At 43.8% G+C, this 27,924-nt stretch overlaps 1 protein-coding gene across 1 annotated transcript in view; it reads right to left on the bottom strand.

Annotated features, from left to right (window-relative positions):
- Nucleotides 1-226: 226 nt before the first annotated feature.
- Nucleotides 227-27,924, bottom strand: part of LOC149457807 (uncharacterized) — a 39,223-nt gene continuing 11,525 nt past the window's right edge. Inside the window, exons 3-6 of the mRNA XM_089683272.1 lie at nucleotides 25,150-25,300; nucleotides 15,414-15,550; nucleotides 4,949-5,053; nucleotides 227-4,247 (exon numbers count right to left, since the gene is read on the bottom strand). Of these exons, the coding sequence (XP_089539398.1) occupies nucleotides 4,104-4,247; nucleotides 4,949-5,053; nucleotides 15,414-15,550; nucleotides 25,150-25,300 (537 nt within the window). The 3' untranslated portion in view covers nucleotides 227-4,103. The remainder of the gene's footprint in view (nucleotides 4,248-4,948; nucleotides 5,054-15,413; nucleotides 15,551-25,149; nucleotides 25,301-27,924) is intronic.

Here is a 27,924-nt window from a genome sequence, read left to right as displayed (position 1 = left end):
CATGCCAGTGCATTTTGGCTATGTGCTGCAAAGTGCCCATAATAAATAAAAGGGCTCCAGTAATAAGCAAAATATCAATGAGCATCAGTACTGGGACAAGGTCATCCAGCGTCCTAGGCAAAGATGCCAAACTGTAAGCCTTGTAACAGAAGGAAGGTTCCCCCATCCTTACAGTAAACCATTGCACCCAGGGCAGCCGTCCCTCCCGCCCACCCCTTGTCCTGGCCCTGATGAGCATAGATACCATCGTCAAAACTCATCATTAGCTAGGCGCTTCATGCATGTTACTGGCTTAATTTGAAACATATGTGAGCCCAGGTTAAAGATCATTCTAGTGGGCTCCTAGCTCCTAAAAAAAAATAGTTTAATATTTTACCTACCAAAAGATTTATAATTTCGGATAGCCATGCTTGTGATACACATATGTCAGTCAGTAATATGACTTTGTTACTTCAATATTTAACATTACTGATACATGGACAGAGGGGGTTATGCTGATTATACTGTCTTATAAGAAGGCTGGAGGTGACATAGGAAGCTGAATTGCTGAACCAGGAAAGCAAAATTGCTTAATCGGGAAATACTTGTGTCACCTGCCTGGCTGAGCAGTGTGGAAAATCTATGTAAATTTGATAGAAATGTCCTTTGATAGAAAAAAGCTAAACACATACAGTTGTGTTCAAAATAATAGCAGTGTGTTGAAAACAGTGAATAAAGCTCAAAATCCTTCTAATGGCTTTTATTTCCATACACACAAATGCATTGGGAACATTACACATTCTATTCCAAATCAAAACATGAAGAAAAATATATCACATTTGTGTTGTTCCTCTAAAAAAATTGAAGAAAAGTGAATATTAGACTGTTCAAAAAATAGCAGTGTTTGTATTCTTCTTTACAAACTCAAACATTCACTATATAAACTGAAAAATGTTTGAAGATTTTGCTTTCCTTTGAATCACTTAATTAATATTTAGTTGTATAAGCACTGTTTCTGAGAACTGCTGTACATCTGTGTTGCATGGAGTCAACCAACTTCTGGCACCTGTGAACAGGTATTCCAGCCCAGGGTGATTGGACTACATTCCACAGGTCTCTATTTCTGTGTTTTGGCTCAGAAACTGCATTTTTGATGTCATCCCGCAAGTTTTCTATTGGATTAAAATCCGGGGATTGGGCTGGCCACTCCATAACATCAATCTTGTTGGTCTGGAACCAAGATGTTGCACGTTTACTGGTGTGTCTGGGGTCGTTGTCTTGTTGGAACACCCATTTAAAGAGCAAGCATTTCCTCTTCAGCATAAGGCAGCATGACCTCTTCAAGTATTCTGATGTATTCAAAGTGATCCATGATCCCTGGTATGCGATAAATAGGCCCAACAACGTAGTATGAGAAACATCCCCATATCATGATGCTTGTGCAACCATGCTTCACTGTCTTCACAGTGTACTGTGGCTTGAATTCAGTGTTTGGGGGTCGTCTGACAAACTGTCTCCGGCCACTAGACCCAAAAAGAACAATCTTACTTTCATCAGTCCACAAAATGTTGCGCCATTTCTCTTTAGGTCAGTCAATGTGCTCTTTGGCAAATTGTAACCTCTTCAGCACGTCTTTTTTTCAACAGTGGGACTTTGTGGGGGCTTCTTGCAGATAGCTTGGCTTCACATAGGCATCTTCTAATTGTAACAGTACTCACAGGTAACTTTAGACCTTCTTTGATCTTCCTGGAGCTGATTGTTGGCTGAGTCCTTGCCATTTTGGCTATTTTTCTATCCATTCGAATGGTAGTTTTTCGCTTTCTTCCACGTCTTTCAGGTTTTGTTTGCCATTTTAAAGCATTTGCGATCATTTTAGCTAAGCAGTCTATCATTTTCTGCACTTCTTTATATGTTTTCCCCTCTCCAATCAACTTTTTAATCAAGGTATGCTATTCTTCTGAACAATGTCTGGAACGACCCATTTTCCTCAGAATTTCAGAGAGAAATGCACTGTAACCAGCATGTACAACATTTGCTGCCTTCCTTCCTTAAATAAGGGCAATAATTGCCACCTGTTTTTCAAAGAATGAATGACCTCACTAATAGAACTCCACACTGCTATTATTTTGAACATGCCCCTGTTGGATTTCTATTACTCTACTACACCTGCTAGTAAATTATTTGCCATGTAGAAATATCATTTCTACCAAAAACAGTGATTGATCAGGTTAGTGATGTCTGACTGCTATTATTTTGAACACAACTGTATGTTATTCAACTATAATATTTAACTGTTTCTCTTCAGTGTGACTTTAATGCTTTTTTTGTTTTTGAAAAATATATAGCAGCTCTGTTCAGAATCAAACGTAAAATTGGTTGGTTTATAGGTAAAGTACTGTATATGTAAACCCAAATACATAAATCTCAAAGACATTTTACGATGTTAATGTAATTTCAAGATGTTTAATATTATTTAAAACTGGTGATGCTACCATGAAGGCCCATGTGTCAGGCACTTCCTGTTATATGGTGACAACACTTTTCCCCTATCTTTCAATGGTTCTCCTTCCTCGTCACTCTGTCACATGGGTATCCAATGGTGACATAAAAGTGGCTGTTTCAACAAACATTTTGCAGCTATGGGCTATTGTTGTCACCATCAGGAAACCTGCCCTGAGAAATGCCATACAGCCATAGCTGTGACAGCATGTAGACTGGAACTGGATGCAGGGGATCAGCATCACTTGGACTAACAGAGGATGAAAAAATTGGTGAAAACAAGTATTTTATTATAAAAAGGGCAGTCAGAAACACAGAAAATTAAAAATCATCCTTTTTAGGGTTTATATCTACTTTAAACAGTATGCTGTATGTCTTTGTGCAAATAATAGGGAGTATCTAGGATATCATTGATATAAGGGATTTATCCATCAACAGCAAGAGCTCTCTTTGCTGCTTAGAGGACCACCTAATTCATATTTGGAATAAACAGATAGGAAAATGGGATGTTTCTTGGTTTGATAAGAATAATAAATTTGCTTGACGTATTTGATCTTCCTCCAAAAGAGGGCATGCCATGCTAAGCAAGGTTTGTAGTATGAACGCCTGCACAGAAAACCCCTCTAAGGTAGCCTATTTTGACCTGGTAGCTTCAGGTGAACTAAGAACAAATGCTCCATTGGCACCTTGTTAAATTGATCTTTATTGCCCCAAGCAGCATTTTCTTTACCATAGGCATACAAAATACCTACAGTGATTTAAATGGAGAAGCTCTGTTTGTAGAGCCTGTCCTATTCTGCCTCACTATTTTGTACACAGCTAGCAACCATGGTTTGGGTAAATGAGATTGGAGCATCAAGTCTAAATAGGACTCGGACTGCTAGGAGAGCCCTGTATACACTTGCAACACTATAAGGTAATAATGTATTAGAAGAAATCCTCCCTATTGCATAGAGGCTTCCCAATGGAAGCTATTCCATACTGAGGTCTAGATTTTAATTATATTCCACAGGGACAGTGTTATTGTGCCAGTGTCGCTCGTATTATATTTTGTGTGTTGCCTGTGTCCATCACACATAACAAAAGTTCAGGTACAGCAAGCAATAATGACACATTTCACACCAGATTTTTCTTAGTCATATCATGAAATAAAAGATATTGGTATTGGTAAGTTATGAGCTAGAGTGCTGGACTATTTTGGATAATTGTATTGTGCTACTCTCTATTACTCTACTCAGATCTTACATCTTGTATATTGTAAGCAATATTGTGTGGTGACATTTTCATTTTACATTTTTTTTTTCCTGAAGGCTTAGATAAAGAAAAAGTGATAACAATGAAAGAAGCAATATACTGCCACCCCCGAAACTCTGCTGTCTTTCTACTTATCTTCAAGACGTGATATAGACAAATACAATTACATTCTAGTCATATTACATGGACATCCCAAATGATAGTTAAATTACAACAAAGGACCCCACTGGCCTCCTTATTTCTCTGAATCTATACACATTGTACTTAGATGTTCCACTACAAGCTATATTGTACAAAATCGAAAAGCATAACAGTAACTATAATCTTCAGGTGATTCTTCAAATGTTCTTCTGAACTAGATTGTTAACCACCTAATTCATATTTGGAAGAGATGGAAAGGAAAATGGGAAGGGTCCTTGGTGAGATGTGATTAAAAAAATTGCTTGATGTATCTGGTCTTCCTCCAGAAGATGGTTTGCAATGCTAAGCAAGGCCTCTAACCATGGTTCTGATTCCTGACAATGCAAAAGAAATATTTTAAATGCTAAACAAATGTTTGATGCATAATGTTCTTTTTACAGATACTTAAATGCTTAGTCAATGAAGAGGCACACTTTTTCTAGTCCATGCAATACATACAATACTTTTTAGTACCTACCACTAAATGTAGAAAATGTACCAGCTTTGGAGAAACACGAGAGTAGGAGGAGAAACATCCATAATACTTCAATCCATGAATTCAAACAAAATAGTCTGAACTCTGGATTGAAAGTGTCACTTCATACAGGCATACAATTGGAAATGAAGACAAGCTGCTAAAAGCCAATGCTTACTGTTAAAACATAACTTTTATTCAGGCTTCATTGAGTGGTAAGAAGCAATGTGTGCACAGTCCTTAATGTGGGGAAAATAACAGAGACATCAAATCAGATAAAGCCATGGGCCAAGTGCAGCTGGTTAAAATTGCCTAAGGAGGGGCCTGCTTGCTCCTGTTCCAATTCTTACAGAGAAATCAGCCCATACACCTGGTATGCTAAACTGTTTGCCTGTACCTGCGTACCTTAAAAGACAACTCTTTTTTCATGTAAGAAAATAAAGGACAGCTTAAAAATGTTTTGGAAAATACGGTATGGTAGGTCTTTGATTATTTTCTCTTGTCTGAGTAAAAGTTAAAAAAATATTTCCAAACTTTACTCCAGGGGTGGTGTACACATACCTGTTCTTCCCTGCATAGAAAAAGCGATAGATAAGCTTTCAGACATTTTCGAAGCTCATAGAGGTCATCATTGTTATCAAGGCTGCTGGGGTCAAAGCATATACCCTAAAAAATAAAAATAAAAATAGGTTGTTTGGATTTCAAACTACCCATCCATCCCATAAAAAAAAATTATTTAATCATTGTGTTATATACGAACCAACTAAAATCAATCTTGTATGTAAAAATCTCATTATTTTTTTTTTATTTTTGTTAAAATCATTAAAGGAAGATCCCTTCTGACTGGGAGAAGCTGCGGGGGAGCCACGGCCCACCTCTTCAAGGTGGCGAACCAGGTTCTTCTTGGCCACCACAGGGCCAGCAAGATCAGTCTGCAGCCTGATCGGCCCAGTTTCTGAAGTGTCCATGAGATCAATGCCAGAGGGGGAAATGCATAGGCCAACTGGAAATCCCATTCCTGTGCAACACGTCCAGGCCTTTGGATCCCTGCTCCCAAGCCAGGGAAAAATACAGTCTCACCTTCCTGTTTTTCCTGAAGGCTAAAAGGTCTATCTCCGGGCTGCCAAAAACCTGACTTGTCTGAAGAAAGACCTCAAGCTTGAGTTCCCACTCTCCCTGGTGAACTGTCAGCTGAGAAAATATGTTTTCATGTTGACCGGCCGTTTTATGTGGGCCACCGACACCAAAAGGACTCTCTCTGCCCATCCTAGAATCTCCTGAGCTACTATAGGTCCAGGAGATTCCAGGATCTGGTGTCCCCTGATGATTCAGGTTTGCCACTGTCAATATATTGCCTGACGGAATTTGGATTTCTTTTCCTCCGATCCTGACTGCAAAGGCCTTCAAGGCCTGACCCACTGCCAACAGCTCTCTGCAATTGGGCGTGGCTCCCACAGACCCTGGGCTTGCTGGTCCTCTAGATGAGCTCCCCAGATCTACTTGCTTGTGTCCATGGCTACCCGAACTCGGTCCCAATGTGCCCATGGTCTCCCTTCCACCAGATTCTGGGGCCTGAGCCACCATCCCAGTGAGGTCTTTATACTCTCCGAAGGGGAAACCCTCTTGTCCAGTGACTCCACTTCCCAGTTTCAAGAGGATAGTAGGAAGAACTGAAGCTCCCTGGAGTGTAAGTGTGCCCACTCCATAGCCAGAATGCAGGCTTTCATGAGTCCTGGAACTCTCATGATGTGCCTCCATGAGCAATCTGAAACTGCTAACAATGCGGAGAACAATCTCACTACCTTTTCGGTCTTCTCTTGGGGTAAAAAGAGTTTCTGGACTCTGGAATCCACTACATACCCCAGGAAAACCTTAGTTTGGGGGGGGGGGTTGTCAATGAGGACTTCTCCCAATTGACAATCCGTCTCAAAGATTCCAAGGTGAGGATCACTTTTTTCAGGTCTCTCAGGACTTGGTGCCGTGAGACTCGGTAGATCATCAGATCGTCTAGGTAAGGGATGAGGGAAATTCCCTTAAGGTGTAAATAGGCTACTACCTTGGCCAAAAGGGAGGGCTCGAAACTGCCAATGACTGACCCCCTGTTCCATGAAGATGGTAAAAGGTAAGAAGGCTTGGTATTTTGGGGCGATGGAAACGTGAAAGTAGGTGTCCCTGAGATCCAAAGTGGCCATGAAGACTCTTTTGAGCAGATGTTTCTGTACACTATAGATACTTTCCATACGGAACTTCTTGTACTGCACATTATGATAACAGAATAAATAGATGGATTGAAAAGTAGATCATTTATACAATGTTCCAAAACTGTATAATGCATAGAATATATAATTTCCATATCTCAGAGGAAACCCAGGACATTCAGAAGATGACCTGGGGCACATGCCCTGGGTGCCAGGGTCCAACAAAACCCCTGTATCTTTTTATATGCCCTGCATATTTCTTTTGTGAATATGTTACAGTCATACTAGACATATGTGATTCGGTTTGTTCAGATTTGTTTTTCAGATGAAAATTTCATTTTTGGAGATTCAGATGTGTCCAAATTTGTAAATAGGCATACTAATTAATCTGAACGAATACAAAAATAAAAATTTCTGATTCATTCAGATCATATGTATTCATTGAGAAGCAGGTTGTTAAGAATCGGGTGGCTGCCTCATCCTTAACAGCCATGACTCATCTGCTGTCATTGGAATTTCCCACTGTCAGCAGAATGTAAACAAAAGAAATTCCAGTTAAATTTAAAAAAAAAAACCAGTGTGGGGGTCCCCCCCAATTTATACCATGCCCTTTGAGTCTGGTATGGATTTTGAGGTGAACTCCACACCAAAATTAAAAAAAAAGGATGTGGGGTTACACCCAAAATACATACCAGACCCTTAGGTCTGTTATGGATTTTAAGGAGAACCTCATGCCAAATTTGTTTGAAAAATTATGTGTGGTCCCCCCCTTCAAAATGCATACCAGACCCATGCAGCCCGGCAAGCCACGAAAGAGGGGGTGGGGGGGAGCAAGCACCCTCCCCCTTCTGAACCATACCAGGCCACATGCCCTCAACATGGGGGGGTGCTCTGGGGGAGGGCCCTCCAACTTCCCCATAACTTTGGTTGGTAGTTGTGGTGGTCTGTGAGTGGGAGGTTATAGGAATCTTACAGGACCCCAGATCCCAGCCCATCACCCATGTGAATGAGTATGGGGTACAAAGTACCTCTACTCATTTACCAAAAAAAGTGTTAAAAGTTTAAAAAAAAGACAATTTTTGATAAGTTCTTTATTAAAAATAAAAAAAAAATGTCCCCCAAAGTAGATTCAATGTCAGTCACGATGAACAGTGACTTCACCGGGTGACTCCCCACCCCCATGTTTACCTGTCATTCGGCTTTTTTTTGTATTAACAATTTTTATTGGTTTTCATGAAATACAAAAACAGTATATTTCAAAAGGTTAAGAAGAGAAAATAAACATAACAGAAAGATACATCGATGGCAAAATTAAATAGTGTCAGGACCAGCGGAGTCATAAATATCAATGTAAAGGATATCAGGGCCTTGCAACATGGACCGGCATAGAAGAGGTGAAAGTATCCCATGGGAGCCAAATCATCTCAAATACAGCAAACGAACAACTATGTAGTGCAGTCAAATATTCCATCTGTCTCACATCAGCAATGAGTTTGTACAAAATTGACATTGAAGGAGGAGTAGAGGATAACCAACACATAGGAATGCTTCTCCTGGCCGCGGTCAGCACATGGACAGCGAGTTTCCTGGATAATTTAGGTAATCCTGGGAATGGTAGACCCAGTAAAAAATGTAAGGGATCAAATGGGAGAGAGACATGCAGCATTGAATTCAACAAGGAAAGAACATCCTGCCAGAAAGGGGTAATGGAGCTGCATGTCCAAAAAATATGATAGAGAGAACCAGGGTCTCTACTACAGCGCCAGCAATCAGGAGAAGCACTCGGATTATAAGCATGCAGAACCTCAGGTGTTTTATACCATAACATCATAATCTTGTAAATATTTTCCTTAAAAACCACACAGACAGAAGATCTAGATGCATTTTCCCAAATTTTCTTCCATGTTAATAAATCAATGTCACGTTGTATGAATTGAGACCACCTACGCATGTAAAGGTGAGTATCATTGGATAAGGAGGGGGCTTCCATAAGAAGTTTATAAGTATTAGAGATTATACCCCTATGGTGAGGACCCTGCATACATAAACTTTCAAAGGGAGTAGGTTTCCCCAGAGTCAATGAGGGAGATAAAGTGGAAAAAAAGTGGCGTATTTGAAGATAAATATATAGGTGTTGAGGAGGTAAAAGGGCTTTTTTCTGGAGGACTGGGAATGAGTGTAACTTACGAGTCACCGGATGTACCAAGTGACGCAGTTGAAAAAGGTTAGCTACAACCCAATGCGACATCCGGGACATGGCCATATTGTCTGGGAGATTAGGGTTATAGAGGACATTTGTCAGTGGGGAGCAATCAGAGGCCAATGTAAATTTAGCCCTACATTTCCGCCAAACAGTCAGAGAAAAGTACATAGGTCCCAGAAATAAATGGCGAAAGGAGGAGACATCCACTGCTGAGGTCGACCAAAGGAGAGAGCATGGATGAGCTGGGAACAATTGCAAAGATTCGATCTCAGTCCATGTGTTGGGAGGATGATGGGAAGACCATGACATGAGAAAACGAAGATGAGTTGCGTAGTAATATGTTATAATATCCGGGGCCCCCAAGCCCCCCCTAGATCTTGGGGAAAGCAAAACGGAACGTGCAATCCTGTGCCGCCTATTGTGCCAAATAAAATGCAGGAAAGATTTCTGAAGAGAGTGAAGTTTGGACATAGGAATGGGAACGGGGAGGGTCGCAAACAGGTACAAAGTTTAGGCAACACTGTCATTTTTAATACGTTAATGCGTCCTAGGAAAGAAATGGGCAAGGCATCCCATCGTTTCAGAGAGCGAGAAATTGCTATGAATAGTGGAGGGTAATTGGCCTCGTATATGGATTGGTAAGAGGAAGTAAGATTAGTACCTAAATATTTTAAAGAATGGGTACACCACCGATAGGGAAAGGCTTCCTGAAGCGAGGATAATGTGACAGGTGGGACGTGAATTGGGAGTGCCTCAGTTTTAGACGTATTAACTTTGTAACCTGAAATAGCCCCAAATCGGTTCAAGATCTGATGCAAAATCGGTAAAGAAGTATAGGGACTCGTGAGTGTGAGGAGGATGTCGTCTGCAAACAGCAATAATTTGTACTCATGGGTATGGGAATGTATCCCGCGAATATCCGGATTCGACCTAATGGCTGTGGCCAGTGGCTCCAGGCAAAGAATAAACAGCAGAGGGGAGAGTGGACAACCCTGACGTGTGCCATTTGACATCTGAAAAGGGAGTGAAAGAAAAGATGCTAATCTGACCTGCGAAAATGGGGAAGAATAAAGGGCTTTCAAGGCTGCTACAAATGAACCCCGGAAACCAAACTTCTCCAAAACCAGAAACATCTAGGGCCAACTTAACCGGTCGAAAGCTTTTTGAGCGTCCAAGCTCAGCAACACAGCAGGGGTGGAGGATCGATTAACCAGATCAACCAGATCAATAGTTCTCCTGGTGTTATCCGCAGCATGTCTGGAAGGCACAAAGCCCACTTGGTCCCTATGTATGAGTTTGAAAATAATTCCGGACAGTCGGTTGGCTAAAATTTTTGTGAAAATCTTGTAATCGGAATTATGTAGGGCAATCGGACGGTAGTTGTCTACAATAGAGGGATCCTTATCGGGTTTAGGGATAACCGAGATATAGGCTCGTGAAAATTCAGTCTGGGGTGTGACCCCCTTAAAAAGATCTCTGTAAAGAGAAAGGAGATGGAGAGCCAGGATACCAATAAAGGATTTATAATAGGTGTAGGGTAAACCATCCGGACCCGGGGCCTTACGAGAAGGGAGATGTTTAATTGTATCAAGTAATTCCTCTATCGTAATGTCAGCATTAAGAATGGCAATGTCTGAGGGAGATAGTCTCGGAAATGACAAGGAATCAAAAAAATTGTCAAAGGATAACTGTGTGAGAGGCGGGTGGAGGTCTGGGATCAAACAGTTATACAGTTTCTCATAGTAGGAGCCAAAAAGGGTTGCCATGACCTGAGGATCATAGGTAGGACTGCCGTTTGGTTGGATTAAAAGATCAGGCATCGTGGAAGGAGACTGAGCTTTAAGTCGATTGACTAACATAAGATGGGGTTTGTTGGAAAATTCATAAAATTTCTGTTTAACCCACAGCAGGGATTGTGCAGCCTTACTGGAGTCGAGGGCTTTAATTCGGTCACGTAAAAATGTTACCTTCCGGAGCCCAGAAATGGAAGGCTTTGCCATCAACCGTCGTTCCGCCGAAAATAGTTGATGAACAAGAGAGGCCTTAGCACGTGCCGCAGATTTCTTTAAACGAGAACCCATAGAAATACAGAGTCCCCGAAATACCGCCTTATGGGCCTCCCATAAAATAGAGGAAGAGGCTACGGAGCCAACATTGAGGGTAAAATAGGTATCAAGTCCCCGAGACAATTCATCCCTAAGATGATCTGTGGAGAGGAAGGTCTCATTAAGGCGCCAATGACATGGTTTGGGTAGAGCGGGAGGAAAGAAAAGGTTTAAATTCAGAGAGGCCTGGTCAGACCAGGTAATGGGGTTAATTTCAGAAGAGACCAAGAGTGAAAGCAATGGGGCAGAGATGAAAAAATGATCTAAGCGGGAGCAGCTACGGTGGGGGGTGGAGTAGAAAGTAAATTGTTTATGGGTGGAGTGTTTAATCCGCCAAGCATCGAAGAGACGATGCTCCCTTATCAGTCTACGAAAGGATTTTGAAGCGGAGCATTGCCGCTTTGAGGGTGTGGACTCAAAAAGAACTTTCCTGTCCTTATGGGGGGATAAAATCAAATTAAAATCACCCCCAACAATCACATGTGAAGTGGAAAAAGAGTCTAAAGCGGCGAGTGTTTGGGAAAGAAATTGCAATTGACCCGTATTGGGGGCGTATAAATTCAGCAGAACAAGGGGAGTGTTACCCAGCATACATTCCAGAATAATGAAACAACCTTTTTGGTCAACTCTGGAGGAAACAATCCGAAGGGAGCAGTGCGACCCAATCAAAACTGCCACCCCAGCCTTCCCGGAGGGATCAAAGGCCGAATAGGCTTGGGGAAAAAATCTTGAGGCAAAACGAAAGGAGCCAGCTGATTTGAAATGGGTCTCTTGAACAAAAATAATGTCTGCTCCTGAGGATCGAAATTCCCTCAAAGCCATCCACCTTTTTTGAATGGAGTTGAGGCCCTTGACATTATATGACATAAACCGCAAAGCCATTATAAAATAACAAAAATTGAAGCAAATGTGTTAGCCTAAAAAAGAAATGAAATACCATCGATGCAATAGAAAAAAAAACAAAAAACAATAAAGTAACACAGAAAAGTGTAAACATAGAAATTGACATAAGTATCCATGAGGATATAAACTCGGGAACAACCAATTGGCCCAAGTCGTCTAGGCCTATGGCTAGACAAATTCGGGAGCAGCACGACAACCAAGACATCAGAAAAATCGTCATGCCCGGCCAGATAAAACAGAAGTGAGAAAATGCACCCAACAATGGTTCGGCCGGACATAAAAGAGAAACCCAAAAAGAAAAAAATATTATGTAAAAAAAACCCAGGAAGGAAGGATCATCACCGGAAACACATCGGAAGGGCACCCCAGAGAAGCATCATACAGATGGATTGATCTACTGAGGGTGACGTGGACGCTGTGGGGTACGTGTGAGTCTCTTCCGACCTCCGCGGACTGGAGTCCAGATCTTGTTGGGGGTGGCGGATGGACGAGACGGAGTTGGTGGCAGAGGGGACACATCTTCAGGCAAAGGTGGAAGTCCCAGGCGCTTTAAGAAGGAATCCACCTCTTGAAGATCACGAAGCACGACTTGGGAATTATCCCTAGTCACGACCAACCGGAAAGGAAACCCCCATCGGTAAAGGACATGATGTTGTTGGAGGTGTGTGGTGAGCGGCTTCAGGGCTCGTCTCTTGGCCAAGGTAGTCGGAGACAAATCGCAGAAGAGTTGGAGTCTGTCACCTTTAAATTCCAGAGATGATTTGTGGCGAGCAGCTGATAATAAGGCTTCTTTGCTCTGAAAAAAGTGGAAGCGAACTATGACGTCGCGTGGTCTGGTGCCTTCGACAGGTTTTGGGCCCAGTGAGCGATGAGCCCTATCCATTCGCCAATCCGTTTCCGGAACCAATGGAGCAGTTGCGCTAAAGAGGGACAGAAGGTGACGGTGCAATTGCGCATCAGCGATAGATTCGGACATACCGCGTATACGGATATTTTGGCGCCGTTCCCGGTTTTCTAAATCCTCTTGCTGGAGTTGCATTTGGGACATGGAATGCTTCAAATATGCGTTATCCTCTTCCAAAACATGAACGTATTGCACCAAATCATCAAACTCAGTCTCCAATTTATCCGTGCGGTCTCCAATCTGAGTTATTTCCCCTCTGAGATCTAATGCCAGCTTTCCAATTTCAGCGGATATGGATGCGGTAATATTGCGCAGAAAAATTTGCAACTTGTCATCTAGCGCTGAAAGTGTGAGGGAAGGAGACGGTATGGTTTGCTGAGATATCTGGGTGGAGGGAGGATGATTTCCCGATGCAGAGTATTCTGCTGCCCCCTCAGTTATATGCTGGGAATCCCCAGTTATATTATGGGGATCAGAGTCCTCCATCTGGGGCTGAGTCAGGGCAGAGGCAGGCATGGAAGTTGACATACATGAAGATGCAGTGCCCTCCGGGACCACCGGGGGGCCGGGGTCTCTCCCTGGGTTCCTGGGCATACTGGAGGCCGGGGATTGCGGCCTGGACAGGAACCGCCAGGGCGGCGAGGGCCGCGAATCCGGTGGCTGCGAGGAGGGGGGCTTCCAGCGCCCTATCTTCCCCATACATGTTTCTCCCTGGAGCCGGGCAGGGTGCCAAGTGGGTGGGACTCACCCTTATTAGCAGGGAAGCAGTGGCGTGTAGCAGGTGAGTCCGCGCTGGCCGGGGATGAGCGGAGTTCAGCTAGAATGCAGCCGCCATCGTCCCTGGCCGCGCATGCGCCCCCGTCATTCGGCTTTTGTCCCTGGACGGGACAAGATGTGTTCAGCAGATGGCAGGGGGTTCTCATGGATGTTGGATTTGCTTTGGGGGATATTTTTTCTTTTTTTATTAAAATAAAGAACTTGTCAAAAACTACCTCTGTGTGGGCAGTACACCTGTCAAACAGTAATACAGGTGTCCTAAAGCAAGCTCAGAAACGCCCCCCCCCGTGCTGCAGAAGGGCAAAAGCTAGCTTGATCTTGATTTTCAGTATGCATACATTTCGTGAAAGTGGGGCCTTGTGATCCTTTTGATTTTTTAGGGTTTTAAACAGGAGGTGTCAGCGAAGTTGCCACAGGGATAACTGTCTTGTGAATGTCAAGCGTTCATTGCAACGTTGATTTTTGATCTTTCAATGTCTACTCTTCCTATAATTGTGAAGCAGAGTTCACCAAGCGTTGGATTGTTCACCCACTAATGAGGAACATGAGCTGGGTTTAGACCATCATGAGACAGGTTAGTTTTACCCTACTGATGTGTTGTAATAGTAATCCTGCTCAGTATGAGAGGAACTGCAGGTTCAGACATTTGGTGTATGTGCTTGGCTGAGGAGACAATGGGGCGAAGCATAGGTGCATAGGTTGGCTGGGGATATCCGGCCCCCCAATCCCTAGGCAGGGACAGGGGCTGTCGCAAAGCGCCACTCGCCTTGGGACTGGAGTGCAGATGGAAGCGGGCCACCTCTCTCTCTCCAGTGCTAAATCATTCATAGATGACCTGATTCTGAGTCAGCAGACCAGCTAACTCACTGCAATCTGTTGAAAGCCATCCCTTTTCGTATATAAAAATAAAGATACAAAGAAAAATTGACTCTTTTTTTGGGAAATGAGTAAGGGTACTACAGATTTGGGGGGGGGGGGCGCCACACCATTGTTTTTTAATTTTGGCATGGGGTTCTCCTCAAAATTCATATCAGACCTGAAGGGCCCAGTATTGTTCGGGGGGAGGACACCCACACTGTTTTTTTTTAAACTGGCACTTTTGTTTACTTTCTGCTGACAGTGGTGAATCCCACTGGCAGCAGATGATTCATGGGAACTAAAGCCAAAGCTCGATCAGCACTCCTGTGACCCATTTTCAGCTGACAGTGGGCTAAAGTCTGCTGTCAGCTGACATCACTCAGTCAGTCCAAGCTGGGGAAAGATCATGAAAGATCGAGATCCACCCAGAATTCTGGACCAGCACCTGGCTCAGCCACTCACCGAGACACTGAGAGACTGAGCGAGCCGCTCCCACCCCCTCCACAGCCCAGCACTCCAGTGAGCTCTGAAGGAGCAGAGCAGAGAGCTGGTGACTCAACGTCACCACTCTCTGCTCAGAGCGACAGCGAGAACTCTGCACAAATGCCTTAAATGCCTCTACTAGGGAATGAAAGGCCAATTAACTCTCTGAAACAGTATGGCCATGACCAGGATATGACCTGGTACTCAAGGCTCCTAGTAACTATCTTTTACCAAAACAGGGAGGGAGAGGAGATCTTTCAAATTGAAAACTGATGGAAGGTTTTAACTTTATCAACTCTAAAAAGCAAAAACATGGCTTTGATGGCAGCTCTCCAAGAACAGAAAGAACAATGGAAAAGGTAACTAATAATGCATGCAATGGATAAGAGCAAATGTTTATTAAAAATTTAGTTATCCTTGAAATAAGACCAAGTGAGTATTTACTATCTAGCAGCTCCACAAATTAGAAGGTTATAATGTCAATATCTCTGCACATGTTGCTACTTTTACATAGTAGTGGTGGATGTTTCTTGCAGCTCTTCCATGTAGTGTACTAATGGGTTACAATATTAAAATCATTTCCAGAGCTTCCTACCTGTGGGGTATAAAGGATGGAATCTTCTATGTTTCTTGGCAATACGTTATTTATTCTGCAATATCCCAGGAAAACCATTATTTCCCGAATCCTTGCTGGTATGTTTACATCGTACCTCAGTGGTGGCATTCCAAAAGCTGCCAAATAAAGGTGAAATTTACTTAGCTGTACAAATTTATAAAAAGAAAAAACAAGTATGTGAGATTTTTAAGCTAGGCACACATTTGCAGTTTTTTCTAAGAGATATGCAGATTGTAGCAATCAACACTGGGAACCCAAAAAGACCACAGATATACCCCAGACTTGACTTCCACTACTCAATGAGCCCTCCAATATCTAACTGCAGTGCCCACCTGTTGGGGAGGTGACACAGGGCATCTACTCTGACATATTGCATTAGCATATAAAGAGAATTAATCCATTTTCTCAGGGTATTTTAAATAAATAACCCACACACACTGGTATTCAACTTTGCTGAACTTCCCTGTCTTTGGGAAATATTCTGTGCTCCTAGGTAAAGGGGAGCATGTGGCCTCCTCCCCTTCTTCCCAGGATGCAGTGCCCAGGTCTGAGTGGACAATCATCAGAACTGAACACTGTCATGTGAGGAAGGGAAGTTTATTCACCATCTGTAAGCTAAGGCACAAAACCTTGACAGATTTGGGTTTCCTTGGTCCAATGGAAAACAGAGTGGGAAGAGGGAGAATATCAGGGTGTGTGTGTGTGTGGGTGGGGGGGGGGGGGTCTTTTAAAAGAACCTATGACTTCGTCCAGGATTGTCAGTATTTTTAAAGCAAATCTGTATGTGTGATCTCTTTTAGATTGACCAAAACCTCAAACCCTTCCTAAACTATCCATTCAGTTTGTAGCCTCTGGAACTACAGTTGTTGGCAGATTTAAGAGAGACGGTGCAGTTAGATACAGTGAGCATAAAGCAAACATATACTCAACGAGTTATGGGTCCTTCTGTGTGCTACTCCAAAGAACAGTCAAAACAAGAACATTAACGTGCTACTAAAGGCATATTTTTTTTTTTTTTTTTAATAACAAACATGTCATACTTACTTGCTCTGTGCAATGGTTTTGTACAGAGCAGCCCAGATCCCTCTCTTCTCTGGTCCCCTGCCGGAACTCCTGGCTCCTCCTTTCTGTTGGGTTCCCCTGTAGAAAGCAGCTTGCTATGGGGGCACCCGAGCAGGTGCACTCCCATGCCACTGCTCCATGTGTCCATTCACACATGGAGCCACATCTCTCTTCTGATTGGTTCACTGGCTGTGATTGACAGCAGTAGGAGCCAATGGTTCTCAGCAAATGAAGAGAGGGAGTCCTGGGATAGCCAAGACTCCTGTGCACATCGCTGGATCAAGAGGGGACTTAGGTGAGTATTAGGGGGGCTGGAGAACTGCACAGAGAAGGTTTTTTACCTTTGTGCATAGAATGTACAAAGATAAAAAATCTTCAGCCTTTACAAACACTTTAAATCTAATATAAAATATAAAATCTTGCCAAACTTGTAAACATGAAAGTATCTTAATAAATACATGAGGATCAGGGGCAGACTGACAACTCATGGGGCCCCCAGGCAATAGGGGATCATGGGGCCCCTGTGTCCTCACCCACACTCAAACCACACCCAATAAAAGCCCATGAAAGGTACTAGGGGCATCTCATGGGGCCCCCTACTGACCCTTCTGGTAGCTGAAATAAGATTGGGAGAGCTAGGTGAGTTGCACTGGCAGATAATGGTAGCAGGTTAATGGAAGAAATAAACACTTATGCATCTTAGCATGATATGTGTGTACATAATGGCCAGGTTCTCCACAATACAGACACTGGTTGTTTTGCTGAAGACAGACACGCTCCTGACAGTGAGGAATGCATCAATCCCAGTTGCATAGGTTCTGGAGCCTCAGACACAGCATTGGCAGGCACAGGACTGGAAGGAGCTGAATAAGCAGGAGCCTGAACTCTGGGCATCATGCATACATGTTGGGTTTGCTGGGAAGACCTGTTCGACCTGCGTTTGCAGAGCTGACGGTCAATCTGGGTGGCCAAATTTAATCAAGGCCTCCAAAGTATTTGAAACTCCAGCTTGAGCTAGTTCATCTTTCAAGCCCTTAGAAAGATCCAGGTGGAACTGATGTTGCTGTGCAGTGTCATTCCACTGTGTGTCTGCACTCCAGCGCCTGAAGTCTTTAACATAGTCCTTGACCGCTCTGCGGCCTTGCTGGAGTGCATGGAGAGCAGCTTCCGCTGTGGCAGTCCGTTGCAGATTGTCATATAGTTGGGCCATTGCATCGAAGAAGGATGGCATGGTATGCAGCTGTGCATTGTTTTCTTCGAGCAGCCAGAAGGCCCAGGTCTAAGGTTCACCATGGAGCAGTGAAATAATGAACCCTACTTTAGTGGATTCCAGAGAGAAAGTCTGTGGTTGCAAGGAGAAGTGCAGCTGGCATGAATTGTGGAATGCTCTGAATTTACTTTGGTACCCCTAAAATGTTTTGGGTGTGGGGAGCCTGGCATCATCATGGTTGGAGTCGTAGCAGTCTCTGTTGGTGTTGCAGCAGAAGAGGAGGTACTCATTCTTCCAGCTGAACGTATCCCTCCTACAAGAATTTGACAGCTTGAGTGAGGGCTGCGAGGTGTTGGCAGATCTCGTCTATAGGAGAGGCTCTTGCAGGCTCAGACATGGTTGTCTGATACTGTCATGTACTTCGTTGGTGAGCCTGACATTCAGAGGAAGGCCTCTCGTACAACTCCAGCTCAAGGATCCCTGACAGTGGGACAGCAACCACGAGTGCTTGATCAGTCTGGTAGTCTGCACGGAAGAGGTTGGCACCTCGCTGGATGGGTGACAGCAGCAGAGCAGGCTAGCGGCAGGTGGCACCATCAAGCAGCCTGGTAGCAGGCAGGCAGCGGGCAGGTGGAACAGCTGAGCAGGCTGGTAGCAGATGGCTAGCCGCAGACAGGTGGCACAGCAGAGCAGGCTGGTAGCAGAGGCAGAGTCAGACGAGCCAGGTCGGAACTGATAGATCAGGCATAGACGGCAGGCAGAAGAGAGGTCAGGTCACAGGCAATTGGCAGCAGAGGAGGCGGATTAGACAGAGACAGGAGCGGAATCCGAGAAACAAGCCAAGGTCATTGCAGGTAACGTTCAAGCGGGGTCAGGGCAAGCCAGGTCAATCACGAGTATCAAACACAGGAACAGGCACAGGAACACAGGGGGAGCTGCAGATCAGACAGCAGCAAGCTAGTGCAGCTGCTGCACTTATATAGGCCACTTGGCACCAGCATTAGTGGCGATTTCTTGCACACATGCGCATGCATATGCATACGCCTCTGCACAGCTGGATGGGCACCTGCAGGATCGTGCATATGCCTGGACACTTTAACTATGCTATGGCCAGTGCATCCCTGACACACAATCTATATCAATTTCATATTTTTTTCCCATCTGAAGTGCCTGGTTGATCCTGCCAGTCACCTTTCTTTGTTCTAAACTGACCACATATAGCACAGAAGCTGATCTGTGTTAGCGTGCCAGTTTTCATCCTTTGGCTGGCCATTCAGAGTCATAGGACACTGTGCAGACATAAAACATATCTGTATTGGGTAGTCTGTTCAGCCACCACATCCAGGACCGGTGCTTCCACTAGGCAAACTAGGCAGCTGCCTAGGGTGCACTGCCACCTAAGTGAGCACTGCCACCTAGGGGCACCTGGGCAAAACACAGGCCAGCACTCCCTCCCAATCACAGCCTGCCTCTTAAACATGTCCATTGCCCATAGGCTGAACAGACTATGGTATATAGTCACAGTGGTGTATTTTGGTTTTGTGCTGCCCTAGGCAACACTAAAATTGGGCACCCCGCATCTAAATTTGTCCCACTCCTTCCTGTTTAAGATCCACCCTTTCATCTGTAAACTCCATCCCTTCCTATTTAGGCTCCACTGCTTTCTATTAGAGCTCCACCTCTTATTTTATTCCATTATCAGTGTCAGTGGGAGGAATAGTGCCCCATCACTGGTTTCAGTGGAAAGAATAGTGCCCTATCACTGGTATCAGTGAGAGGAATAGCGTCCCATCATTGATATCAATGGGAGGAATAGTATCCCATCATTGGTATCAGTGGGAGGAATAGTGCTCCAGCATTGGTATCAGTGGGAGGAATAGTGCCCCATCATTTGTGTCAATGGAAGGAATAGTGCTCATCATTGGTGTCAGTGGGAGGAATAATGTCCCATCATTGGTGTCAGTGGGAGGAATAGTTCCCCATCATTGGTGTCAGTGGGAGGAATAGTGTCCCATCATTGGTGTCAGTGGGAGGAATAGTGCCCCATCATTGGTGTCAGTGGGAGGAATAGTTCCCCATCATTGGTGTCAGTGACACCAATGATGGGGCACTATTACTCCCACTGACATCAATGATACTTACATTTCTGACCCCTCCTCCAGCCCGGGCTCATTCCCTCTCCCATCCACAGCTCATTCCCTTTTCCATGCACAGCCAGCATACCTGGCTGCAGCTACCCAGATCCCGTCCACAAGGCACAGACACTTACCTTACCGATCAGCTATCTTCCTTGTTCGGCCGCTCTCCTACTCTTCACCGGCTCCGGCTGGTCCCTCACTCTGATCAGCTTCCTCGTGCTGCCACTTGGATCCTCCTCTCTGCCTGTGTGCTTTCCCTAGGCTACAGATCCGGTGGCCAGTCACCGGCAAGGAGACACACCTTGCACAGGGAGGGACAGGCTGCCATAGGCCGCCCAGTGATCCTGGGGTGTGGTCATATAGGAGGGGCCTGTTGGCATGTCACCCAGAAGGAAAATTCCCACCCACATCATTCCGGCATCTGTGATCCATGATCATCCACCCGGGAAATGAGGACACCAGGCACCCTCTCTGCCCCTCCTCCAGCAGCGCCTTCATGGACTGGATTGAAGTGGGACACAGGTAAGATACATAACAGCCCCGTCCTAAGTGTCACTTCTGTGGGAAGGGAGGTGGTGATGTGTTGCCCCCCTGAAAAATGCCACCGTAGGCAAACGCCTTGTTTGCCTTGCGGCCAATACGCCCCTGACCCCGCCCCCACTTCAGGAAGGAGAGATGCATGGTCACATGACAGAACTTTTTAATCTTCTAAAAATGTAAGACAGATCATTTCTGAAACTAAAAAAAGCAGTTTTGGCATCTCCATAACTGTATTAGAAAATGTCTATGACACAGTATGTTCAGAACTAATTTCTTTGAAATAAACTGAAGTGAGAATGAGACTTTCAGTTCTAATTCTATATTTTTCTTCCACTATTCATGTTGCATCATATCGAAACAGATTCATAAATGTTGTGAAACATCCAAACTGTTTACTGAAATTCATATTTTTTACAAAAAGCAGGAATATGTTTCCACAGAAAGTTATTGTGTAATAAGAAAGATTTTTAGGCCATATATGCATGTCCTATATACCAGAGTTTGGATCAGCTGTGTTATTGGGCAATATAAGGGTTACATGAGATCAAACATAAAGAAACAAAATGACTGTCTATAGCAAGCTTAACTGAATGGTGGACCGTGGTCCGGACGGTGTGACAGTCCTATTCACACAGCCAGTTCCCAGTACAGGATTCCAACCCCCACAGCAGTCATTGGTTGCTAGAACTCCCCTCATTAAAACCACCAATGAGATCATGTGCATGTCCTACCCTCTGTAGCCTGCTTTGCTTCCCAGCTCCTGCCCTATGCCCTCCTGGCTTTGTGTATGAATAATACTGGCTGCAGAGCAATACCACAAAAGATAAGACATATCTCTATGGTATGGGTGTGCTTTGATGGGGGCGCCTGATGAAAGTGGGTTCTCTGATGGTGGCACCTGATGGAAGGGGGTATTCTAATGTAGGCACTAGATGAAAGGGTGTATTCTGATGCCAACACCTTATTGGGACTTGATCTAAAAGGGGTACTCTGAAGTGGGCACCAGATGTAAGGGGGTACTCTGATGGTTTCACCTGATGGGGCACCTGATCTAAGAGGGTACTCTTATAGGGGGTACCTGATGTTTTGGGGCACTTTGATGAGGCACCTGATGTAGAGGGTACTCTATTGGGAACAAAAAATATAAGGGGGTACTCAGAGAGGGACAAGTGAAGTAATGAGGCACTCTGATAGGATACCAGATGTAAGGGGACACTATGATTGGAAGGGGGGGGGAGTACCCAGGGGGACCACCTGTTGCAAGGGGGCACTGAGATGGGGACACCTGCTGTAAGGGGGAACTGTGATGGAGACATCTGATGTAAGGGGGCACTGAGATGGGGGCACCTGCTGTAAGGGGGAACTGTGATGGAGACATCTGATGTAAAAGGGCACTGAGATCAGGACACCTGCTGTAAGGGGGAACTGTAATGGAGATATCTGATGTAAGGGGGCATTGTGATGGAGATACCTTATGTATCGGAGTACTGCACTGTGTCTTTTATTTGATAGGCATACTGTACAATGACTACATTTCTACTAGGATATAAATTATAGCTCAAACATGGGATTCCACCTCTGCTGGAATAAAATGTTACTGACAGAATTGAATTAAATACCCTGGTCTATAGGGTAATGTCAGAAAGTTTCAATAACTGTATGTGTAATGGGAAAAAGTTGTGGAATCGAAGTGTGACTGTTGTCAAAATGTTACTTGAGGAACAAGAGATGATCTACAATCTGTGGTTGGATTTAAGTCACCTGGGTCACAGTTCAACAAGGCCCCTTTCTCACTGATGCGGTGTCGTTTGCCATACCAGTGGTGCAGTGCAATGTACCTGCAGGTTTGGCATGGGTTCACTGTGCTTTCCTATTGACTTCTATTATGTCCCGAGGTTTTGGTGCGCTTTCTGAAAGAACACCTAACCTCCTGCATGCAGGCCGTTTGGTGAGCTTTCAGAAAGCTCACCAAAACTGCAGGACATAATAGAAGTCAACAGGAAAATGCAGCTAACCAACATCAAATCCTCAGGTACACTGTAGTGCACCCGCTGTGTGGTCAAACTCCACAGTATCGCTGTGTAAGGGGCTTAAGGGGTCTATTAACAAAAAAAAAATGCTGTGCAAAAGTATCACTAGTCATGCAATTGTCACAAATAATACCCTTGCAAATTATTTGTGCCATTCAGGACCCAAAATGAAAACTTTTTACAGGGCTGTTTTAACACATTAGTGACTGTCCATCCCACCTTTTTATTTAATATAAAAAAGCAAGCCAGTATTAAATATAGAGAAAGAGAGAGCTACATGCTTTGTGGATGCTGGGTTCTACTTGTAGTTGTGCCGAATGGAGATACAAAAAAAACATTGATTTATTTCATGCATTGTGTAGCGCACCCCCTACGGAGCCACTAGTGAATTTGGTTCTATTTCCCTCCTTAGGAGGAGCCAAGACGCCGTGAAATCACGCCACATCACGCCGTGACGTCACGCCAGCGGAGCCACATGGAGGCCCGGCGGCCATTTTTCATTCTGGACGGTCAGTCCAATGCACAACGCTGCTACACTCTGCAATACCTTTTGCTGCATATTTAACTCTGCAAATCTTTATTTTAACTCTTGGAATGTGCAAATATGTGTTATATTACAATAAATTGCATTAAATTACTGCACTATGAGTGCTCTCCATACTCCCCCTTGAGGAGTTATTCATTCATAGAGCCTGCTTGATCCAGCCATCCCAAAATTTCCAGAGAAGGGAGATCCTGTATTCAGGCACCTGCACCCATCCATCCGTTAAAGGGACCTCTGGCCAGCTGGATCTTCATACTACCCTGTGTGTTCCTGATACTACCATCCACCTAGAGGGAGAATTATCTCTGTGTGTTCCTGACAAGATTAACTACCCTGAGGGAGGATTTTCTCCATCCCAGACCAGACCCTTAAAGGAGGCTTCTGCTGATTTTTCATAATGCACATTTACATTGTGCATCTGGTGAGTGCTTAATCTCTCTATAACACTTAGAACACCACCACGGATTTAAAGAAGAACACCTATCACTATATAGACTGTTACCTTTAATTTAAATATTATTGGTTATATATAACTACATGCTGCTTATTTAAACGGGACGTTTGATCATATAATTTATAGCGCTGCACTTTATATATTTTTACTGTTACCTGTATCTGCACCTGGCCTGTATCCTGGTTGCTGCCAAACTTACCTGCTGCTGCACCTACGATCCTGCACCTGGCCTGCACCCTGGTTACCGCCATACCTGCCTGCTGCCACATCTACGCTCCTGTGTCCGTTCCTGGTTTGCATCCTGCTTGCCGCCATACCTACCTGCTGCTGCACCCATGTTCCTGAATCCGCACCCGGCCTGCATGCGGATTTCCTGGGTCTTCACCTGCCTACCATCAGCTCCAGATCCACCCGGCACTCATGCCACTCCTGGCTCCGCACCCTCTGTTCCCACTATCAGGGGCTCCGAGCAGGATTAGTAAGAGGACACCTCCTCTCCACGTCAGGCTCCCCAACCAGGTACGTGACACAAGGAATGTCCCACAGAATCTATATGCTGATGGTGACCTGCACTCCTTCCAGAGTTAAAAGCTACAGACAGTCACTACTCTTTAGTACTGTGGTAATTAAATTACAATGATTGCCTCCTGCCGATATCCACCAGGCTCTTCCTAGTGTAGGAGATGCAGACTTACACCACCAAAGGACAAATGGACTAATTTCCACCAACGTCTTTTTGGCTCTCTCCTGTGAACTTCTCCAGACCCAACTTGATCCTTGGACCTGAACTTGTGAATATGCCTTCCAGCTAAGCCTAGATGGGACCTTGGTGTCTTCCAAAAAGCTTCTTTTAAGGTCCTGCCCCAGGGACAGAGCCCCTGCACAGGGTCTTCTTCTGCAGGACTGGACCCAAGAACCTGCACCCTGCTGCTCAGGCCTTATGTTATTTATAGGCTCTCTCACCACCTACTGGGCACACTTCCCCAAGATTGGCTGGAGTCCAATAAATATTCAGAATGCATGCCCTTTTCTTTCTTCCACTATGGTTCTACAATCCTCTAGAAGACATGGGGAAGTAACAGAGCAGCAGCCTGTGAAACAATGAGCAGCCCTAATTAATCAACATCTTGCTCCTCTGATTGAAGTGGAGCTATCTTAATTTACCTAGCAGCCTACTCTACCCTATTAGGGGTGCTACCTATGGTACTTCAGTTTTTCTTTTTAACCCCTTTCCACTGCCACTGAGATCTAAAATATGGTGACTAGAAAGACTGGTCCACATATTTTCACAATGGGTTCACCAATATATTAGATTAATGCCTTCCCTGACTTTTTAGAACCTGGTACCTTCAGGCTAATGGCAGCATGGAAAACATCCAGAAACAGCCTTGGGTCTGGACAGCCTGGATATACAGTATCAACGTAGCAGCCACATTTACCTATATGGTTCATGAAGCCTCGACTGCATCTATCTAACCTGTTCAAATGTGTGCATTACATTTCCTTTCTAAAATCTGTGCACCATACTAGGTGCCTACATAGCAAAATAGAGGTACTGTGTGAAACAGCATATTCATGAAGATTGTCCAAAATGATATGCCATATACTGCTGCCTATAAAAATCATTATGGAGCTAAAAATGCTGGGCCCCATTTTCCTTTATGCATGGCTATGATTATGGCATTGTGCCAAATGGAAACTATAACTACACATAATAGATGATTGAAAAAATTTTACTTCTGGTGTCCAGCAGAAGTTTGTTCTCCATCAGAAAGAGGACAGAGCCAGTCCTGTTAGTGATTGCTGCATATGGAGTCAGGAGTCTGGGGTGCTCAGGGAGAAGTAAGAAGTTATGTAACTGCTTCATCCAGTTGGAGGTGACAGGAACCTAGGAAACAGAGAAGATCAGTTTTAACTGATTTTAAAAAAAAATGATTTTTATGAGCAAAGTGAGGTTTATTAATAAATTAATGTAGAACTTCAGGTATTAAACTACCTGCTAACAGCTATTTTTTCCATGTTTTGAACAGGTATAACAAAATGCTTTCAACAGTATATTTATTAGACCAAAAGGGAGCAAAAAATAGAAGTGAATGTTTAGAGTGTGCATACACTTTAAAGCAGAAAAAATTTAACATGGCTGGGGAGTTTTAGGTCATAATGTACTACCATGCAAAGTAGACTTAACCTGCCAAACAATCTCCTTCAGCATTGCAGTCTCAGCACTTTCGTCTGCTACCATCTTCTCCCTGTCGTCTTTTTTTGGGTTTCGACTCTTTAACTGCATGACTGGCCAGGATGCAATGACATCACTTTCTCAGCGGAGTCACATCATCAAGGCACAGAGTTTTGCCATAAAGCTGCATGGCTCAGTGTACATTAATGCTCACAGGCAGGATTAAGCACTTATGACAGAAGGAGACCAATAGGTCCTACCTGTCAAAGTTTTATTCCGCTTTATTGCAGAAAAAAATGCATTTTACCAGGCACCATCAGTGTAAAAATAGCTCCAATATATTGGGATTATACAGTATTTTAATATTTTTGTGTTCCCTTGCAGAGGCGGTCATAATTAGGGAATGGCATCAGGGAAAATAATAAGAGTTCTATGCTCGTACTGTGTTTCTATTTTGGATCTCAGTACCAGTGACATTACCTAGAATGACTTGGGCCTTTCAAATCCAGTAAAAGTTTACACAACATTGTTGTCACGTCACTAAATTCACAACACTATACACATATACAGTACTTCATTTTATATATATATTGTTTAAGCTAAGTATTTTAAGAAGCCATCATCCCTGTTGCCACTGTACTCACTGCAAGCTACTGTTAGTGTTACCATCTTCTATCACCCACCCTCAAAATACTACTGCTTGTCTAAATGGTGGTACTCCATTGAAAGGTCATCCAAGTGATTAGCTAGTGACTAAACAGTAAAAAATCTGCTAGGGATAGGGATGAATGATATAATATGCGCCACTTAAAAAATGGTGAAGAGTGAAAATTACAGGAAAACTGATCATTTCTTTGTGAGTGGGCAAACATTCAAAATCAGCATGTCAGCACCTGTGGTAGTGAGATCTTTGATCCACAACTTGGGGTTCCCCAGGGCGCGGAGTCTAAGGTACACCCAGCTTAGGTAGAGGAGACTGCTAGTGGGAGCAGGGTACAACGGGAGTAGACACAGGAAATCCAGTAGGCAAGCCGAGGTCAGGACAGGCTGAAAACTAGCAATGTCGGGAATGAAGCCGGGGTTGGTACACAGATAGACTATAGGGAGCAATGTCAGGAACGAAGCCGGGGTCGGTACACAGATAGACTATAAAGGATTCTCAGTAGAAACACAAGGGAGCTCCAACAACAACACTTCCAAGCATATGTGTATCAAAGGGAAAAAAAGGGGATTATGCACTGGTATGTTTTTCTGGAAGCTGAAATGGCACTGCAGTGATTTGTGGATAATCTTTATTAACAAAATACAAGAAACTTCCTTGTTTCTGAAGACCATAAAAAAGGGTGCAAATGCAGTGAACAACCAATAGATATCTCCCTATTTGACACAATGATGGGATATACAGAACAAGTCTGCTGATAATGAAGTCTTCTTTAACCAACAATGAATAGACTTACAAGTATATGTGTATCAAATGGAATAAAGGGGAGAGTGCACTAGTATGTTTTTCTGGAAGCTGAAATGGCACTGCAGTGATTTGTGGATAATCTTTATTAACAAAATACTTCCTTGTTTCTGAAGACCATAAAAAAGGGTGTAAATGCAGTGAACAACCAATAGATATCTCCCTACGCAACACAATGATGATATATACAGAACAAGTCCGCTGATCCTGTGTGTGGCCAGACGCCATTTTCCTGTCACCTAAGCTGAGCTCAACCAGCACCAGCATACAGTGTCACTACTCACAGAACTCACTTTCTGGAGTATTAGAGCTTAATTTTTTTTTTTTTCAGTTTAGCCCACACTAAGAAGAGTGAAAATGAGGAAAATAGTAAAGAGCATTACCAGGTCCAAGTCATTTTAGTGAAATCTGCAGTTTACAGGTTATATATTTCCTTGCAAACCAAATTATGGGGTCAGCGCACACAAACTATTATGTATAGACACATGCTTATCTGAGGGAAGAAAGCTGCATATTAAAGGACTCTTGGTTCATAGGTTAGCTGAATCTGTTTTGTGTAATTGTCAGCATATTGCCCAGGTGCAGCATACAGCCTGTCATTGATATCAATGGTTGTGTACTGCTGCTCTCATGTACTGTATATGATGGAGCCATTGTAAACATGGATACAGCATATGGGCATATGCAAACAGTAGAACATTTTCTATTTTTGCACAAACCCTTATGCTGTTTGCAAGAGCCCAAACAATGAATATGAAGCCTTTGCAGTACTATCCAGAACTTCCTAATTTTAATAAAGGGGCCTATGTATAAAGCAGTAGTATGGCTTAATCAAGGCTTTACTGCTGTTCAAAAACAAAGCATAAATGTG

Source organism: Staurois parvus, unplaced genomic scaffold, assembly GCF_062004578.1.
Source record: "Staurois parvus isolate SC_StPar_1 unplaced genomic scaffold, SC_StPar_1.0 ptg000303l, whole genome shotgun sequence".
Taxonomy (NCBI): Eukaryota; Metazoa; Chordata; class Amphibia; order Anura; family Ranidae; genus Staurois; species Staurois parvus.
Note: the sequence above shows the minus strand (reverse complement) of the source record. Positions and strands in the feature narration are given on the sequence as shown.